Genomic DNA, 19,531 nt, shown 5'->3' with positions numbered 1-19,531 from the left:
TTTGCCCTCAAGCCCCGCCCCCTCGAGCATTTAGAGTGCGCCCTCCGCCAATGGGGTTGCTGGTCGTAGTACGGCCAATCCAAAAGCCGGAAAAGGCGGGCGCTAAGATACGTGGCTGAACGCGTGCGGGGAGGGGCGGGGCAAGGGAGGCTCAGGGTCAAGGAGCAAACCCGGCACAAGATGGCGGCGGTAGCGGCTGTGGCTGCGCGTAGGAGGCGGTGAGGAGTCCGGAATCCTGGGGCGTGCCCCCAGACCCCCAAGCCCCATATCTCTTCTTCTTCTATGCCTTCCTGAGACTGCCACCCCAGCCCTGTGAGGACTATTTGTCTCTTTGGAGGAGGCCTCAAGCGCCCCAGCTTTCTCGCCGTAGATCCGCGCGATGTTGGGGGCCCATACTTCTGGTGTTTTTCACTCCGGCCGGAGGCTCAGAAAGGCCGCAGCCTGCGCTCTTGGCTTTGGCCACTCTCAGCCGCCGCCCTTCCCTGGTAGCTCGCTGAGGTTAACGCTGCCGCCTCCTTCCTGCAGTGAGCGGGGCCGTCGGGGCGGGGACGAGACGCGGCCGGGCCTCCGGGGACGCAGCCTGCAGCCGGCAGTCGGCAGACCCACCTGCACCACCCTTCTTGCCCTCCTCCTCCCCCCAGAGCCCCAGACCCTGCCCTGTCCTTGTCTTCTTCACGTGGACACCAGCCCTGGCTTGCGCGGTGTTCACGCTCAGTAGGCACGGCTGGGGCAGGATCCAGTAAGTTCACAGTCTGCCTGGACGATGTTGCTCAAACACAACATGTAATCGAACGGTTCGGTCTGCGCTCTCGAGTTTGTATTGCCGAAAAACGGTTCGAAAGAATCACCAGCTCCACTAAGCGTTTACCAGGACCTAACGGATGTACTGGGGTGGGAGAGGCGTGTACTGTCGCCAGCAATGAAAAAAGCGTGGCTCCTAAACCCCACTCTTTGGAAGCCTCTGATGTGAAACAATAAAGGGGTGCGACCTGCCCTGTGGCTTATTCCTGATTTTGGCTTTTGGGCCACCTCTGGCTCTGGGCCATTCAAGGCATCCACTGAGTTCCTAAGGCTTCCCAACAGGTCACATCTGAAGGATTTAGAGAAATCCTGTCCCCTCTGGCACCCCTCCAAACTCACTTTATAGATTGTGCAAATAGGACTCCAGAGGGTATTTCACTCACTATACTTACCAATTACTGCTGTTTTGGACAGGCGGCCATGGGTTCAGAGGGTCAGGGGTGCCTGTTGCAGGTACTCCTCAGGACCTGGGCCACATGCCTTGCTGTTGAGTTTTCTGGTAGAATTTCTGCTGCATGTTTGCTACTGCTTATTCCTTCTTGGGGTATTAAACTACAATGCCTGGTGTTTTCCTCAGCTTTCTGTTTTCTGTGCTGGGCCTGGGCCTGGTACACACTTCTGGAACTGGAGGGCCTGTTGTGTTCTGTGACCTCCTTTCTGGTGGTTTTCCTACCCTTTAGTTTTGAAGTAGATACTATGGCTAGTGCTCCATACATGTGTGTAGTAGGCCCTAATCTTTAGTTTCCCCTTTAGCAGCTTGCAGAGTGTGAATGCATAGAAGAAGCTTGCATTTTTGTTTGTGGTAGTTCTTGGACTACTGTCAGTCACTGGGAGAGCATGTTTAAATCACAGATTCTAGGGCTCTGGGAAGCTTCGTTTCGTAAGTACTGCAGGTGATTCTTAACAGAAACCAAAGTTTGAGAAGCCCTGTTTAGAGCTCAGAATGGATGAATATACCATTCAAATTAACTTGTTTAAGCCTATTAAGTCCCTCACTTGTCATCTGAAATTATATTAGGGAAGTGGTAGTTTATGGTAACCTTGGGGTGATGGTCCTCAGTGGGACAGGCCCCACTAGTGCCTGGTGTGCTGCGTTGTGCATGAAGTGCGAAGGCCCTGGAGTCAGACAGAGCTGAGTTCAATCCCATTTTCACCCCTTACTAGCTGTTCAGCCTTGGACAAATGATTGAGCTTTTGATGCCTCCATTTTCCCATCTGGAAAAATCTCAACCCTACAATTCACCAAGAAAACAAAGAAAGGGAAAGGAGGCAGTGCAAATGAAGAAGTGAATCTTAGCTGTGGATGCTTACTAGAGTTGTCTTGGAAGCTTTTGAAAATTTTCTGATGCCCAGTCCCCTGTTCAAACCCATTAACTCAGAATCGCTCGGGGTGAGATCCAGGCATGGACATTTAAAAAAACTGCACAGGGTCAAAAATCACATAGAAAGCCAGGCCCCTGAGGGTACATTCGGAGTCAGTACAAGTCAGCTAGTTTTATTTTTCCCAGGCTTAGGTAGAGATAATGGTGACTTATCTTGAAGACACAGGAGTGAAGATCAGAGGAGCAGGATGCCTGGGGTGCTGGGGAGGACCCTAGCAACTGTGACCAGGAAGCCAGCCGAGAGTATATGTGTAACTTTTTCACTGTACCTCTGCTCGGTACCTTCTCCTGGAAAGGCATGGCTTGCTCTGTTTCCCTCTTCCACACACGTGGTACCACCGCTTCCCCTGGGACAGGCTGTTATCTCTCCTTTAGTGTAAGAGGCTGATGTAACCAGAGTCAATACCTCCAAAGGCCCGAGATCCATCCTTTGTCCACTGCCGTTGCCTTTTTATTTATTTTATTTTTTAAAAGATTTTACTTATTTTTAGAGAGAGGGGAAGGAAGGTAGAAAGAGGAAGAAAAACATCAGTGCGAGGGAAAAACATTAATTGATTGCCTCTCATATGCGCCCTGCAATCTAGGCATGTGCCTTGACTGGGAATTGAGCTGCCAACCTTTTGCTTGATGGGATGACACCCAACCAACTGAGCCACACTGGTCAGGGCTCCATTGCCTTTTTAAAGGGAAGGTGTGAGTGAGCCAATTTCTTGGGCCTGACAACTTAACCCCATGCCCACCTGCCTTTTTTTCCCATTCCATGGGAATCCATCTTTCCAGAGTTGTCTTTTAGGGCTGTGGTCTTTACCTCTGAACGTGGGGCCCTTTCTGACCCCTTACTGATTGTTCCCTCTTTTGTCTTTTTTCTCCTTAGGTCTTGGACAGCTTTGGTACTGGCTTGTTTAGGGTTCTGCGTGGGGATTACCCTTGCTGTGGATAGAAGCAACTTTAAGACCTGTGAAGAGAGTTCCTTCTGCAAGTATGATATTCTAGGAGAGTGGGATGCAGTGTGGGGTAGTACGGGCAGTATGTGTGTGGCAGATGGGGTAGCCTGGGGACACTGCAGGTCACAGGGGGACCTACAGGCATTGGGGTGCCCTCCCACCTTCTTAACCATTTTACCTGGCAGGCGGCAGCGAAGCATACAGCCTGGCCTCTCTCCATACCGAGCCTTGTTGGATTCTCTGCAGCTTGGTCCTGATGGCCTCACAGTCCATCTGATTAATGAGGTCACCAAGGTCAGGAGAGAAAAAGAAGTCTGGTGGGGTGGGGCAATGGCTAAGGGGTACTTTGGAAAGGGGGAATCTATAGCCAGCGTCCTGTCCTAGCCTAATTTTGGGACTTTGCCTTTGTGTGGAATTCAGACCTCAGGTCCATTAGGCCAAGGAGGAGGAGACCTCTCAGGAGGGAGTGGGTTCGGAGGGCAGTCTGTGGTGTGGTGCTCTGCCTTATCCAGAGCCCCACGTCTGCCCCCACAGGTGCTGCTGCTGCTGGAGCTCCAGGGGCTTCAGAAGAACATGACCCGGATCAGGATTGATGAACTGGATCCCCGTCGGCCCCGATACCGTGTGCCAGACGTGTTGGTAGCTGATCCCCCCACCGCCCGGTAAGCTTTTTTGGAGAGACCTATCCACTTCATGGCCTTTTTCTCCTGGTGAATTATTATCTGGCATCTGACCTTTCCCACATTGGGATAATAGCTGATGAACACCTTGCCACTCTCCTCAACCTTTTCCTATCTCTTTCTGTTTGACTTGTTTTCTCTTTCACTTTTTAAGCTTCATTCAGCAGATACAGCTTCCTCTTCTGTGCCAGGTCCTGGGATAGGTGCTAGGGACACGAGAAGAAATAAACGAGGCACAGATCTTGCCCTCCAGGAATAACGTAAACCTTCCACCAAACCCATCCATATAGTTTTCATTGTCCTGTACCCTTGACTCCCCCAGTGATGATTGTTATTCCAAAGTTTATCATTCCCTTGACTTTTTAAAAAAGATTTTATTTATTGATCTTTAGAGGGGAAGGGAAGGAGAGAGGGAGAGAAATATCAATGTACGGTTGCCTCTCGTGAGTCCCCTGCTGGGAACTGGCCTGCAACCCAGGCATGTGCCCTGACTGGGAATCGAACCTCAATACTCTGGTTCGCAGGCCCGTGCTCAATCCACTGAGCTACACAGGCCAGGGCTTCATTCCCTTGACTTTTTGTTCCTCCAGTTGTACCGTGTGTGTGTCAACACATATACATACTGTGTATTTATGCCTAAGCAATAAATTATGTGGTTTTGTTTGTTTTTGAGCTTTATAGGGACATTCATCTAATGAATGTGTTGTTGGGTCACATAACTTTAATTCTGTTGCACATAGTTCACTTTTACTACTGTGTGATGTTGTATGAATGTATCTCAATTTATGTATCTATTTCTGTGTTGATGGACATTTGGGTTTCCAGTGTTTTTGCTATTCAGAGTGTTGGCATGAACATCCTTGTCCACGTTTCCTCTGTCCCTGCGCAGGGGTTTCTCTTTGGTGCGTAGCTAAGGAGAGGAGCCACAGCTGTAGATTATGGAAATGACCAGCTTCCTAAAATAACCCCAAAGTGGCTTACCAGTTCACACTTCCACCAGTAACTCAGTCCACGTTGGTGCCATTGGACTTCATTTCTGTCATTAGAATGGGTGTAGAATGACACCATGTGGTGGTTTTGGCTCGGTAGTCTTTCCCGGTTTATTGACGAGACTGAGCGTCTCTTCATATGCTATCTGTCATTCTAGATTACTAGTCTGTGAAGTGGTGGTTGCCAACTGTGCTTATTTTCCTTTCGTGTTATTTGTCCCTATTGGTTTGTAGAAATTTGTTGTCTTAATTGTAATTTTTGAAAACCTTTTTAAAAAAAGTTAGTGATTTTTAGAGAGAGAGGAAGGGGAGAGAGAGAAGAGAGAGAAATGTTGATTTGTTTTTCCACTTATCTATGCACTCATTGGTTGATTTTTAAACAATTGGTCTTTGTTGTACTTTTTTGCCATTACCGTTTAGTCACTTTGTACCTGCCTTCCCCCATGGTTGATTCATATATGTTCCCTGACCAGGGATCGAACCCACAATCTTGGCGTATGGGGATGACACTCTGACCAACTGAGTTACCCAGACAAGGCTTGATACTAACTCTTTACCACTTGTATTTATTGCAGCTATCTTTCCCAGGTTGTAGCTTATCTTTTTACTTTCCTAAAACTGCCTTCAAAAAAAAGACTTTTTAAAAAAGATTTTATTTATTTATTTTTGGAGAGAGGGGAAGGGAGAGATACATCAGTGTATGGTTGCCTCTTGCGCAGCTCCAACTGGCCTGCAACCCAGGCATGTGCCCTGATGGTAATAAAACTGGCAACCAGCTTGGTTTGCAGGCCTACATTCTATCCACTGAGCCACCCCATCCAGGGCAAAAAAGATTTTTTTATTTTAGAATATTTTAAATGTATAGGAAGTTGCCAAAATATTTTGAGAATTTTTGTATGCCCTCCCTTCCTATTTTCCTTTGTTAACATTACTTTGGTGCATTTGTCCTAGCTAATGAGTTGATACCACTATTATTAACTAACTAAAGTCCATTTTTTAAGCAGATTTTATTTATTTATTTTTAGAGAGGGGGGAAGGTAGGGAGAAAGAGAGGGAGCGAAACAGCAATGTGTGGTTGCCTCTCACGTGCCCTCCACTTGGGACCCGGCTGGCAACCCAGGCATGTGCCCTGACCGGGAACCAAACCAGCGACCATTTGGGTTGCAGGCTGGTGCTCAAGCCACTCAGCCACATCAGCCAGAGCTAAAGTCCATATTTTATTCAGATTTCATGAACTTTTACCTGGTGCCCTTTTTCTACCCCATCTGGGACATCCTGTTGTATTAGTTGTCATGTCTCCTTAGACTCCTCCAGTTTGGGACAGTTTCTCTAATTTTTCTTGTTTTTGTTGATGGTAAAGGTGTTTTTCTATAAATAGAGGTTCTGAATTGTAGTGTTGTCAAATGTATCAGTCTTTTACCTTCTGGTGTTAGCATTTAAAAACAAATTACTGTGTTTAAATATTTCTTCTCTACCCCAAGGTCAGAAAATTGTTTTTGTTTTCTTCTATAGATTTTACTTTTAAGTTTTAAGTCATAATCTGTCTGGAGTTGATACTTGTATCTAGTGTGAGGTAGGGGTTTGATACTATTTTTTTCCTATCCAAAAAGTTTGTTTTTCACCCACATTATTGACTGGTCCTTCTTAGTCCTCCTGAGCTCACCGAGCCTCTGTTACATTTCATAGTTGTAAACATGCTTCAGTCTGTTTTCAGGCTCTTTGTTTGGTTCCTTTGGTTAGTTTGTCCCTGCACTGTTACTACACTGCCTATCACTCTTAGCAGGCCCCCTTCTGCAGTGTCACGGCTACGCTCTTCGCCCTTTCAACACACTTCTGTCCCTTTTGATCTCCTTCCCAGGCTTTCTGTCTCTGGCCGTGATGACAACAGTGTGGAGCTAACAGTGGCTGAGGGACCTTATAAGATCATCCTGACGGCGCGGCCGTTCCGCCTTGACCTGCTGGAGGACCGCAGCCTTCTGCTCAGTGTTAACGCCCGAGGACTCTTAGGTTTTGAGCACCAGAGGGCCCCCAGGGTCTCGTGAGTACAGGGGTTGGGACTAAAAGTGACCTAATGTGAAAGAGCCGAGGGGTGTTGTGGGGTCTGGCGTTGGGTCCCTGAGAGAAGACAGGGTGGCAGGCAGTCAGGTGGGAGGGGCTGAGGGCCGGGAGAAGCCATCAGGGAAGGTAGGAAGCAGGCCGGGTCGCAGCTTTCTTCGTTTCCTCTAAGGATCAGGAGGCAGTCACTTTTGTCCCTGAGCTGTAGCCTGGGCACCTCCTCCGAGAGGCCTGCCTGGGTCTGCCTTTCCTTTCTCCCCTTCTCACGCCATCACATTTCCCAGATTTATTTTCTTCCTCTCCCCCCCACCCCCCATCTCTGGAAGTTTGTCACCTGAAACTCACTTTTATGTTTCTGTTTTTGTGTTGGTTTTGTGCCTCCTTTCCCCCTTCCCTACCCATTTCCTCCTGCCCTAGTTTCTCGGATAAAGTTAGTCTCACGCTCGGTAGCATTTGGGATAAGATCAAGAACATTTTCTCTAGGTAAATTCATGGCCATTGGTACTGTATGTGTTCCTCTGCCCTTACCTGCCCTTCACTCTGACCCCCAGGGGAAGGTGCTCCAGACCCTTCTGTGCCCTGCCCTTCACTTACCTCTCTCTCTTCAGCTATGTGGTATCTGGTCCTTGTTTCCTGTTCTCCTGACTGGGGCCCTCTGGGAGAAGGAAGGTGAAATATTGGAAGTCCTTAAGGAATGTAGGGAGCTTCTTGCTTTGCCAAGGGGTGGAGACCTGCTGCCTGTTGCTGGGGTTCCTGGCTCTCGGCTGGGGTGCACTGAGGCGCTGGGCAGAGCTGCTTGCCAGCTGCCCTTGAAAGCATTCTTTGGCGCAGCCTCTTGCTTGAGTTCCTGTGTATGTCTGCGGAGGCTTCATCGTGGTATGACCCACTTGCCTTTGCAAAACCCTGTGTTAGGCCAGGAGGCTGCAGCCCACTGGAGGCGTTTGGGGCCAGAGTCTCTCAGTGGAGGCAGCAGAGCCAGGACTGGTGTTCCGAACCCTTGAACCTGCCTGTCTCTTGGAACGCTGGCTAATGATTTGGGCCGCTGTGAGGAAGGCATCTCCTGGCAGCATTTACTTCTCATTTTCCTTCCTCATTTCTTTCCACATTCTTTGCACACTTACACGGTCACTGGGGGCCCTCTCCAACCTTTAACATTCAGTCCCTTCCTCCAATGCCTTCGTTCCTTTGGACCCTTGGCTCTCTATTCCCTCACCCCTCCTTCCACTAGCCCCTCGTCCCTGCCCCCTCTGGATTGGAGCAGACAGCTCTCCTACCTTCCAGGCAAGGATCAAAAGACCCAGCTGAGGGCGATGGGGCCCAGCCTGAGGAAGCACCTGGGGATGGTGACAAGGCAAGTCTGTGGGGGTGGGTGGTTAGAGCACAGGGCTGGCTGGGAGGCTGGAGGGGAGAGGCCCACAAGAAACTTGAGCTCAGTGTCACTGTTAGGAATGGGATTCAGAAGATGGGCAGGGGAAGAGAGAGAACTGGTGCATGAGTGGGGAATGGTCTGCTTTCCTCCTCACAGCCAGAAGAGACCCAGGAGAAGGCAGAGAAAGACGAGCCAGGAGCCTGGGAGGAGACATTCAAAACTCACTCGGACAGCAAGCCGTATGGTGAGGGCCAGGGAGAGACCGGGGTGGAGGGCGTCCTTACCCAGCAGAAGCTCTGGAGCCCTTCCTTTCCTTCCCTTCCCTCCCAGGCCCCACGTCTGTAGGCTTGGACTTCTCTCTGCCAGGCATGGAGCATGTGTATGGGATCCCTGAGCATGCAGACAGCCTGAGGCTGAAGGTCACTGAGTGAGTCCCGGGGTGACCTCAGGAATGGAGGACAGAGGGTTTGGCAGTGTGGGAGAGGTGCATGCAGATTGGGTGCTCTAGACGGGCACAGACCACTTCCTGTGCCCTGGTCACCTTTGGTGACTGGGAAATTCTTTGAGAAAGGGCAGAGGTCCCAGTTTGTATTCCTCACCTGTGTCTTTGGTGTTGGGGGGGGTGCCAGGGCTTGGGGCCAGTCCGTCTGTCTGCCTGCAGGGGTGGGGAGCCGTATCGCCTCTACAATTTGGATGTGTTCCAGTATGAGCTCTACAACCCCATGGCGCTGTACGGGTCTGTGCCTGTGCTCCTGGCACACAGTCCGCATCGGGACCTGGGCATCTTCTGGCTCAATGCCGCCGAGACTTGGGTTGACATATCCTCCAACACTGCCGGGAAGGTGAGCACACAGGCAGGCGGAGCGGCGAGGGAGGGGGTCTTGAGGCCTAGAGACAGATGGGCGTGCCGGGGCAGTAGCTCTGAAGAGGCTGATGGGGTAACCCATTTGGGGTTGGGTGAGGAAAGGGGTTCTGGTCCTCGTGAGCAGCCATTGAGCTCCCCAGTCACTGCAGAAGACACACACTCGGGGACAGGGATTGCCTGTTCTGCATGTGTTGTCAGTGCATTTGTCATTGGGCACGCATGGCGTGCGCCGTTGTTTTCTAGGTGCCGGGGGCACATTGCTCATCGAGGTAGGAGAGGGCTTCAGGCAGGCAGGCAGCGGTTGAACAGAGTGGCAAGGGCAGGCTGTGTGCAGCGGTGGCAGGTGCTGAGAGCGGTACGGCAGGTGTAGCGGGCGGGGCGGCAGCGGCATCCAGGAAAGCCTGTCTGAGAGGGTGACATGTAATCTCAGCTCAGTGGCTCATTAGGAGCCAGTGTTCGGAGGATTTTGAGGAAAACATAGCTGCTTTGTCTTTGGGTTGGCAAACGAGAAGGTGGGTGTTGGACCTACCCCTGGTGCCCTCTGCAGACCCTGTTCGGGAAGATGCTAGACTACCTGCAGGGCTCTGGGGAGACGCCGCAGACAGATGTCCACTGGATGTCGGAGAGTGGCATCATCGACGTCTTCCTGCTGCTGGGGCCCTCTGTGTCTGACGTCTTCCGGCAGTACGCCAGCCTGACAGGTATGCGGCCTCCGCACTCCGTCAACCAGCAGCCTCCCGTTGTTTGGCCTTTGTCGTCTTGAGAGGAGTGACCGCATTTTCAGGAGTCTTATACCCCTCAGCCTCCCTGTAATTTACAGGCCTCCCTCAATTTCTGGGTGTCCCCACTGGCCCCAAGTTGCCCCGACTCCATTGTGACCCCCATACCTCGCTGAACCTGCAGGGACCCAGGCTTTGCCCCCGCTCTTCTCCCTCGGCTACCACCAGAGCCGCTGGAACTACCGGGACGAGGCGGATGTGCTAGAGGTCAGTCAGGGCTTCGATGACCACAACATGCCCTGCGATTTTATCTGGCTGGACATCGAGCATGCTGATGGCAAGCGGTACTTCACCTGGGACCCCAGCCGTTTCCCGCAGCCCCTCACCATGCTGGAGCACTTGGCCTCCAAGAGGCGGAAGGTAAGAGGACGACAGCCGTGGTTGGTCCTCCGACAGAGTAGCCCTGGAGAGCTCTGACCACCCATGTTCCTTGCTCCCAGCTGGTTGCCATCGTGGACCCCCACATCAAGGTGGACTCCGGCTACCGTGTACATGAAGAGTTGCAGAGCCAGGGTCTGTACGTCAAAACCCGAGATGGCTCTGACTACGAGGGCTGGTGCTGGCCGGGTAGGTGGTGCAGGCCCAGAACCGAGGGAGGGCTGTCGGGAGACCAGGGAGGTAAAGTCGTTGACAGCCACCCTTGCCTTCTTCTAGGTGCAGCTGGTTACCCCGACTTCACCAATCCCACAATGAGGGCCTGGTGGGCCAACATGTTCAGCTTTGACAATTACGTGGTACGGCAGGCCTCTCTCTACCTGTCTTTCCCACCTTGCCTTCTTAAAGTGGTCGTTCTCTGCTCATTAATTCTGCTGTAGTCGGTTGTCTATAATAATACATCAGGGGGACTTGACGACCCCTGAGAAACGCTTCTTTCTGGATTCCTAGGAGCTCTTTGCTCTGACATTGTGTTCTTTCTCCCCTCTGTTTTTCTGTCCCCATCTTCTTCCTTGTGTTCTCAGGGCTCCGCTTCCAACCTCTATGTCTGGAATGACATGAATGAACCATCTGTGTTCAATGGTCCAGAGGTCACCATGCTCAAGGATGCCCGGCATTATGGGGGCTGGGAGCACCGAGACGTGCATAACATCTATGGCCTCTATGTGGTGAGGCACTGAGGGCTTGGGAACGGGCGTGACACCTGTGGCCTCCATGTGCTGAGGGACTGGGGGCTAGACGACAGCTGGCCTTTGCTCCTCACTAGCTTCCTCTCTCCTGTCTCCACTCAGCAAATGGCGACTGCCGACGGACTGGTGCAGCGCTCCGGGGGTGTGGAACGCCCCTTTGTCCTGAGCAGAGCTTTTTTTGCCGGCTCCCAGCGCTATGGTGAGATTTGGAGAGCAGAGCTGAGGAAGAGGGTGTGAGGGCCAGATGGGAGGAGCCGTGGACCTAGGCCTGGATCGCGGAGAAGTCTGTCCACACAGCCATCCTGTGACAGCCGCACTCTGCATCCTGCCAGCTCTGCACTCTGAGGGAGCCAGGGAGTGGGAGGTCCATGCAAATACTGTAGTGAACTCAGCCATCATCAGCGGGACCTTGGGGGCCCCAGAGCAGATGTGACAGGTCAGAGAGGTCAGCTATGTAAGGGGCTGAGCCCGTTCACTGCAGGCTAGCTTCCTCCTTCTGGTCTTCCTCAGGAGCTGTGTGGACAGGAGACAACACTGCTGAGTGGGAGCATTTGAAGATCAGCATCCCTATGTGTCTCAGCCTCGGGCTGGTGGGGCTTTCCTTCTGTGGAGGTGAGGGGGGCGAATCTGTGGTCCTCCGTCTGGTGGGAGAGGGGGAAGGGAGAGGGCCCAGGACCTGGGTGTGAATGGGGCTCCGGGGACTCCCACGCGGGGCCTTGGGGAGCTCCCAAGGCCACAGCCCTCCTTCACCCTCTTTTCCAACCTGCTTCCTCCCTCACCTCTCCCAGCTGATGTGGGTGGCTTTTTTAAGAACCCAGAGCCAGAGCTGCTTGTGCGCTGGTACCAGATGGGTGCCTACCAGCCATTCTTCCGGGCACATGCCCACTTGGACACTGGGCGGCGAGAGCCGTGGCTGTTGCCATCTCAGTACCACGACATAATCCGAGATGCCTTGGGCCAGCGGTATTCCTTGTTGCCTTTCTGGTATACCCTCTTCTATCACGCCCATCTAGAGGGGATTCCCGTCATGAGGTGAGGCACTCAGTTGGGTCTGAGTGGGCTGGGGTGGCGGGGGGCAGTGGGGACCGGGCTCCATCTCTGAGCCTCTTCTTCACTCACCAGGGCCTTGTGAAGGAGAAAAATCTGATTCCAAGGTCAAGAATAAGTGGAGACTAATGGGGTGAATAGCAGTAGGCGTTATTGAGTGCTTATGACATGCCAGGCGTTATTCGTCACTGTCCCTGGGCCTGAAACAAGGCAGACAAGTGCCCTACCCTTGTGGAACGTACATTCTTGGGAGGAAACAAATACATAAGTTTAAAGAATTGCCAATATTGACAAGCTCTTCGAAAAAGTAAAAGAGGATAATGGAAGTAGGATCCACATGTGGCCTTTTTGAGAAGAAGGCCGTGTGAAATGAGGCCTAAATAATGACCAAGACAGGTTTCTGTGACCCAGAGAAAGAATGTTTCAAATGGGAGACCCCAAGTGCAAAAATTCTAAAATGGAAATGAGTTTGTTGGGTTCCAGGAGTAAGAAAAATGAAACAAAACAATAACCACACAAAAAAACCCAAAACAAAAACAGTGCATTTTGGGTAAGGAGCCACAGAGAGAAGTAGGGGATGAAATGAGAGAGAAAAGTCCGACCTGATTCAGGAAGACATGGTGGCCCCAGGAAGGCTGCTGTGCAGACAGTTTCAAGAGGGGACAGGGCAGGGAGTGGCAGGGAGACGGGCTAGGAAGTCGGGTGAGGTGGCGTTGCTGAGGTGCCCTGCCCACCCACGCACTGTCAGGCTGTGAGCCCCTGGTCTTTCCCCAGTGCTGTTCTTACTGATTCCCAGAGTAGCATCTTTGACATCTGCCAAAATAGCAAGTGTCTTCCTTTCTTGTCTTGTGTCCTTCCTAGGCCCCTGTGGGTGCATTATCCTCAGGACATGACCACCTTCAGTATAGATGACCAGTTCCTGCTTGGTGAGAAATGGGGAGGACAGTTGGTGGGGGGTAGGCTGCTAAGTAAGCACTTGTGGGCAGAAGAGAGTCTGGGTGCACGGGGAGGGGCGAGTGAAGGAGCTGGTGGTGCAAGGGGGCAGGCGGTTCGGTGCTCCCTGTCTGGGAGCTGATCTCCTTAGCTTCGAGTTGACTCTTGTGTGTCATAGGGGATGCCTTGCTGGTTCACCCTGTATCAGATGCTGGGGCTCACGGTGTGCAGGTCTATCTGCCTGGCCAAGGGGAGGTGAGTTAAGGAAGATTGTGGTGGGGAATGATGGGTGGTGGAGGCCAAATGGGGTGATGGGGGTGGGGCCCCGTGTGGTGAGTGACCACATGTATCCCTTGCCGCCCACAGGTGTGGTATGACATTCAGAGCTACCAGAAACATCATGGTCCCCAGACCCTGTACCTGCCTGTAACTCTAAGCAGTGTGAGTATGCCGGACCCACCTGCCGGCTCCATCTGCCTGTGGGTTTCCAGAAAGGGAGAGGGTGTGTGCGTCAGGGTCCAGTACCTAGGTGGGCACAGCTGGGCAGTGGGGCCAAGCTGGGCAATGGGAGAGCTTCACCCCCGCATTGCTCTGGCCCTAGATCCCTGTGTTCCAGCGCGGAGGGACAATTGTGCCTCGGTGGATGCGAGTGCGGCGTTCTTCAGACTGTATGAAGGATGACCCCATCACTCTTTTTGTTGCACTCAGCCCCCAGGTGAGAGCAAGGCAGGCGGCCTCTCCAACCCTCTGCTTACCTTCCTAGGACTCAGTCCCCTGGAGTGGACCCCTCCCTCTCTCTTGGGCTCAGGCTCTCACCTGTCCCACTTCCTCCTCAGGGGACAGCCCAGGGAGAGCTCTTTCTAGATGATGGGCACACCTTCAACTATCAGAATCGCCATGAGTTTCTGCTGCGTCGATTCTCATTCTCTGGCAACAGTCTCATCTCCAGGTAATGAGGTGCCCATCCTGCCTTGGCAGCCCCTGGAGGAGGCGGGGCCTCAGAGACACTCAGCTCACTGTGCTCTTTTCTTGCTCTGGGTCTACTCCTTCCTTCTACTCTGATATCTTTTTCCCTGTTGGGCACCCATTTTTGCTCCCTTCAGCTCCGCAGACCCCAAAGGCCACTTTGAGACACCAATCTGGATTGAGCGGGTGGTGATAATGGGGGCTGGGAAGCCAGCAGCCGTAGTACTCCAGACAAAAGGTGAGTGAGTGACCTGGCAGCCAGGATGAGGAAGGGGATGCAGGGCAGGGCTGGGGACACTTGTCTGTTGGAAGGTAGTTGTGATGCTGCAGCCGTTGCTGTGATTATGGCAGTCTGTCTGCTTCCTCCACCAGGATCTCCTGAGAGCCGCCTGTCCTTCCAGCATGACCCTGAGACCTCTGTGTTGATCCTGCGCAAGCCCGGCGTCAACGTGGCATCTGACTGGAGTATTCACTTGCGATAACCCGAGGGATGTTGGGGGTGGGAAGGGTGCTGTTATGATGATGAGAGTTACTCTTCCTTCTGCCTTGGAGTTTGAACCTCCCCAGACTTAACCTTTCTCATCCCAGGACCGGATTCTGCCAACATCTGGGCAGGATGAGAGGGCTGCCTCTGGGCTCCGAGTTCCTCTCCTGACCTCTCCTGCCCCCTGACTCCGAGCCACCCTTCGTCCCCCACACTCTGTTGCTCTGTCTGGAGCACATTCACCTGTGAAGACTTGGGGCCCACAGGGTCCTTGCTTTCCCTTCTCTTTGTGGTGGGGGGTCCTGAATCCTCCAGACCGTCTGTTATGCCTCTTGGGTGTAATTTCATCAAAGAAATGGTGTCGATGCCATTTCTCGAAAGAAGTTGAGGGCAGTGAGCTTTAGGGCTCCTATTTTCCTTCCCCCCTCCCCATGAGACTATTTTCCCTCTTTTTATTTCCTGCCCCTGGCTCTTCTCCGTCATCTCTCCCCTTTTTGTGCCCCGATGATGCACTGGGACCACTCCTTACCTGACAAGGGATGTTCCTCTTCCCTCTCTTCCAACCTCCCCCCCTCCCCATTCCTTCCAGAGCTGCTGCAGACCTGACGGGGGCAGTTGAACCTCCCCTGTCCCTTAGGAGAAAGAAGTTTCCACTTCTTAAGTGTAGGGGGGGGCATTAAACTTTTTTGGCCCTTTTTTGTCCCCTTGGGGGCATTCAAGATGGAGAAATGAGTTGCGGCTTCATTGAATCACAGTTGCCTGTATTTATTGCTGGGAGAAGGCTGAGGGTGGGAGGGATGATCATGTGTGCCCTAAGCAGGGCTCGGCCCTAAGCCCTGGGTGGGGGGTGGGGGAGGATTAACTGGGGATGAGGGGGCATATTTGTGACCATTTTTTTTACTCTCTCTTGGCCCCCAGCTGTGACAGGTTTTGATAAAAGGAGAAACAATAAAGAGAAAAGATAACTGTTGGGTGTCTGGTTCTGGTGTGAACCACAGGTCCTTAGAAGTCTAAGGGCCTGGTGTTTTCATTTAGCCTCAGCACAAGCCTTGTCCATTAGAAGAACAAGCAAGTCAAGCTTTCCTCAGTTTGTTGATAGAAGGATCCTACAAGGTCAACAGGTTGACCTTGAATAAAGGTCATATTCACGGTTGACCATGAATAAATTATGCAATAAACCTAATGAGATCAGGGGACCACATAGCAGACCTGACAAGTTCAGTGACCAAAAGTAACTGCACAGGATGGTCTGATCACAAATTTCTGCCCTGGCTGGTGTGGCTCAGTGGATGGAGTGCCAGCTTGCAAGCTGAAGGGTCGTTGGTTAGATTCCCAGTCAGGGCACATGCCTGGGGTGCGGGCCAGGTCTCTGGTAGGGGGCGTGTGAGAAGCAACCAGACATGGATGTTTCTCCCTCCCTCTAAAAATAAGTAAAGTCTTTTTTTTAAATAATTTTTTATTTATTTTTTATAAGATTTTATTTATTTATTTATCTTTAGAAGGGAAGGAGAGAGGGAGAGAAACATCAATGTATGGTTGCCTTTTGTGCATCCCCTGCTGGTAGTTAGCCTGCAAGGAGCCGGCCTGCAACCCAGGCATATGCCCTGACCGGGAATCAAACCGCGATTGTCTGGTTCGCAGGCCCTCGCTCAATCCACTGAGCTACACCAGCCAGGGCAATAATTTTTTTAATTTAATTCTTGTTCAAGTACAGCTTTCTGTCTTATATTCCCAACCCTGCCCGCCCCCCGCCCCATGCTCCCCAATAAGTAAAGTCTTTAAAGAAAAAAATAAGTTACCAGCTGGATAGGTAATGGCTGGTAGTCACAGCTCAGGCCAGAAAGGTCCATCTGTAGGTGAGCTCTGTGCCTTGTCCGTACCACATCCAGGGTAACAGAACTTTGAAATGTCGGCATTTTTCTCTCCTACGCCTGGAGGGCACAACCACGGGCACCAGAGCACCAGGCCACGGAACCCCGCTCTATCTCCCCCATCTCCCCCGCATGCCGTCTCCATGTGCTGTAAATGCCACTGACTTCCCTGTACCCACCTGTGCAAAAGAAGTGTCTCCGTTTTGCCTACTGTCTGGTCCTAGAGATCTCCCTGCCCCTGCTCTGCCTTCTCCCTAACCTGCTGCCGGTGAACTCATGCACCCACCTTAAATCTTTGATTCTAGTGAGTAAAATGAGCTACAGAACTTCCATTCTCAGGAGCATTTGAGGATTTGTTCCCTGGCCTCTGTCCTCAGTTTGGCCCAAATGAAGTTAAAGTCTACAGGTTTGGGCCTTTCTTACGTTTACAAGATTTTAATAGGCCTAGTACTTTAATAGTGATGACCAGCACTGATGGGGTCACTCTGGGACAGAAAGGGCTACGTGGACTCCTGTAAAAGGCTGCTTCTCTTTAGCTAGAAGCAGTTTTTACCATTTCCCACTGTTTTAGTGACAGGAAATAGTTTCTTTCCACTTTGTAGACCACAGATCTTATTTTGCAAGAAAAGTTTTTTCCTTTGAGGAAGAATACTTAGGATGACCTGTAGGTCATGAAAAGTGTGGGGAGGAAAAATAATTTTCCAGTTTCTGACGGGTCTAATATTGAATGAAATTACTAGGAGGAAATAACCAAATTTATTATGTTGTATACATGTGGGGTTCCCTAAGAATAGGGGACTGGAGGACAAATCAGCCATTTAAGGTTTACATGTCATTCTGAACTAAGGAGAGAGCAGCAGGGACTTCAAAGGGGAGGTAGGCAATTCACAAGTAGGAGAGAGCAAACGTGAAGGCATTCCTGCCTGGCCACCCAGAAACAAAAGGACGCAGAGGGGTGTCTTAACAGACTTGCTAGATTTCTCTCTGCTTGTTACACTTAGTTCTGTTGATGTTAAGGTGATAGTTCCTTTCTTTTGAGCAGGTTTTTCTGAATTCCTGTAGGCAGATGAGGGGTGGGGGGCGGGGTAGGAGGCTCTTGAGTCATTTGTTAACAAAGACCAGTTAGAGCCCTGGCTGGGTAGCTCAGTTGGTTAGAGCATCATCTCGATATACTAGAGTTGTAGGCTCTTAAAAATAACCAGCTTAGAGCCTTGGCCAAGTAGCTCAAATTGAAAACCGTATTCAAGAGAGCATGGAGCCCTGGCTGGTGTGACTCGGTTGGTTGGAGTGTTGTCCCACGAACTGAAAGGTCATAGGTTCTACTTCCAGTCAGGGCACACGCCTGGGTTGTGGGCCAGGTCCCCAGTTGGGGGTGTGTAGGAGGAAGCTGATTGACGATGTTTCTCACATCAGTGTTTCCCTCTCTTTTCTCCCTTCCTGCCTCTCAAAATAAATCTATTTCCTCACTCTATTAAAAATCAACAACTGTAATGGCATAATTAATAAAATATATTGTAAAAATCATGGAGCAGTTAGATATCAGAACCAGGGGATATAAAAGAAAAAGTAAATGAACGTCTAGCAAAACTCGGATGGAGCAGCTGTGCCGAAGGTTGGTGGGACAGGTGATGTTGAAGTGAGTGAAAAGAAAGGCAGACTAGCAGATACCCTCGAAACTCTGCCAGCTGCTGTGGAGGAAGGCAGTGTTCTGAGAGGGCGTTTTGCCCTGCTTCCGTGCAGGCCAGCTTTGGACTCATTAAGTCCAGCTAATGAAGATCGAAACAGTGTAGAAATTATTTTAAAAAGCACTCAAAATTTCTGCAACGACCATTGCTAAGAACGCGGGTGTTGAGGGATTCTTGTGTATAGCTGAGAAGATTATGCAGAGTTCCTTGGAAGTTGATTATGACACTGTGCTTGGAGGCTTTTTGGATACGGTGTAAAAAGGAATCACTGGTCCAACTGAGTTTGTAAGAGCTGCTTAGTGGGGTGCTGCTGGAGTGGCCGTCCTGTGAGCAGCAGCAGGAGGCCCAGTCGCAGCGATTCCCGAAGAAGAGAAAGACCCTGGAATGGGCGGGAGGGGTGGAATGGAAGGTGGTATGGGAGGTGGCGTGTTCTTTTTTTTTTTTCCTTTTTTTTCCTGGAAGGTGGCATGTTTTAATCCTAGAATAATGCTTTACCATTATTTATTTTATTTTATTTTATTTTATGTTTAGAGGGGAAGGGAAGGAGAGAGGGAGAGAAATATCAGTGTATGGTTGCTTCCGGTGTGTTCCCTGCTGGGAACTGGCCTGCAACCCAGGCATGTGCCCGGACCAGGAATTGAACTGCAATCCTTTGGTTCACAGGCCCGCACTCAATCCATTGAGCCACACCAGCCAGGGCTGCTTTACCATTATTAATGAGAACTGTGAGTGGAAGCTCAAGGCTTAGTCCTCGTTTCTAACTTCAGAGAAGTCAGTTGAAAGAAATGACTAAAGAAAGGATGCTGCTGTTTTAAGAAAATCACTATAACCCTCGGCCACTGGTTTCAGCTGACAACACAATGGTGTATTGCTGTCATTGTCCATGTCTACAGATAATTTGTTTTTCAGTAAAAACGCATTCACACATTCCTGATAACAAAGTGCAAGAGCCATGTACCCGTGTGCTGCTTTAAACTGAAGTCACCGAGGCATTGTTACTACTATGCTGTTAGAGTCAGGACTTTAGTTCTTGCCATCACCCAATGACAAGGGAAGAAGCAGCCTTTCTGGCTCAGTTGGTTGGTGTCATCCCACAAAGTGTAACGTCACCAGTTGGATTCCCGATCAGGGTGCAAGCCTGGGTTGGTCCCCGTCAGGGTGTGGGCAAGAGGCAACCAATCAATGTTTTTCTCTCACGTCAATATTTCTCTCCCTGTCTTTCTCCTCCCTTACCCTCTCTCTAAAACTAACATCTTTTTTTTTTTAAAGAAGAACCTGCCTGAGGAGAGTAAGAATAATTGCGTACAAAGTATAGAAATACCCAATTATGTGACTTTTGTGTAATAAAAATTTGTTTAAAGTTAAAAATAACCATGAACCAGAGGATCGCGGTTCGATTCCCAGTCAGGGCACATGCCTGGGTTGCAGGCCAGTTCCCTGAAGGCCAGCTCCCAGCAGGGGACGCACAAAAGGCAACCATACATTGATGTCCCTCTCCCTCTCTCCTTCCCCTCTAAAGATAAATAAATAAATAAATAAAATTTTAAAAAAGGTTAA

General features: G+C 50.9%; 1 protein-coding gene across 4 annotated transcripts; it reads left to right on the top strand.

Annotated features, from left to right (window-relative positions):
* The first annotated feature begins 140 nt into the window (after positions 1–140).
* GANAB (glucosidase II alpha subunit) lies at positions 141–15,383 on the top strand. 4 transcript variants are annotated; one of them, XM_037052924.1, is made up of 25 exons: positions 141–218; positions 3,058–3,162; positions 3,313–3,421; positions 3,662–3,789; positions 6,655–6,834; positions 7,269–7,334; positions 8,133–8,202; positions 8,377–8,464; positions 8,551–8,647; positions 8,882–9,062; positions 9,633–9,786; positions 9,989–10,224; positions 10,305–10,431; positions 10,519–10,598; positions 10,824–10,967; positions 11,091–11,187; positions 11,499–11,600; positions 11,777–12,020; positions 12,897–12,961; positions 13,147–13,223; positions 13,335–13,409; positions 13,570–13,683; positions 13,805–13,917; positions 14,072–14,172; positions 14,307–15,383. In XM_037052924.1, exons 1-25 carry the CDS (start codon positions 181–183, stop codon positions 14,414–14,416), a joined length of 2,901 nt encoding a protein of 966 aa, XP_036908819.1. In that variant the 5' UTR covers positions 141–180; the 3' UTR covers positions 14,417–15,383. The 4 variants fall into 4 exon arrangements, with proteins under 4 accessions (XP_036908819.1, XP_036908820.1, XP_036908822.1 ...); XM_037052927.1 differs by lacking the exon at positions 141–218 and adding an exon at positions 504–739; XM_037052925.1 differs by lacking the exon at positions 7,269–7,334.
* Positions 15,384–19,531: the final 4,148 nt, after the last annotated feature.

The sequence above is a fragment of the Sturnira hondurensis genome, unplaced genomic scaffold, assembly GCF_014824575.4.
Source record: "Sturnira hondurensis isolate 20B ecotype Veracruz unplaced genomic scaffold, ASM1482457v3 Scaffold0007797, whole genome shotgun sequence".
In the NCBI taxonomy this organism is placed as follows: domain Eukaryota; kingdom Metazoa; phylum Chordata; class Mammalia; order Chiroptera; family Phyllostomidae; genus Sturnira; species Sturnira hondurensis.
The sequence above is the reverse complement of the archived record's forward strand: the minus strand, read 5'-3'. Positions and strand labels throughout refer to the sequence as shown.

What these genes read in the sequence shown, in the direction of transcription:
- GANAB (XM_037052924.1), top strand. Translation starts at nt 181, where the DNA reads ATGGCGGCGGTAGCGGCTGTGGCTGCGCGTAGGAGGCG. An exon ending in CACCTGGGGATGGTGACAAG is followed by an intron (nt 8,203 to 8,376) that starts GCAAGTCTGTGG and finishes TCCTCCTCACAG; the next exon opens with CCAGAAGAGACCCAGGAGAA. An exon ending in GGCAACAGTCTCATCTCCAG is followed by an intron (nt 13,918 to 14,071) that starts GTAATGAGGTGC and finishes TGCTCCCTTCAG; the next exon opens with CTCCGCAGACCCCAAAGGCC.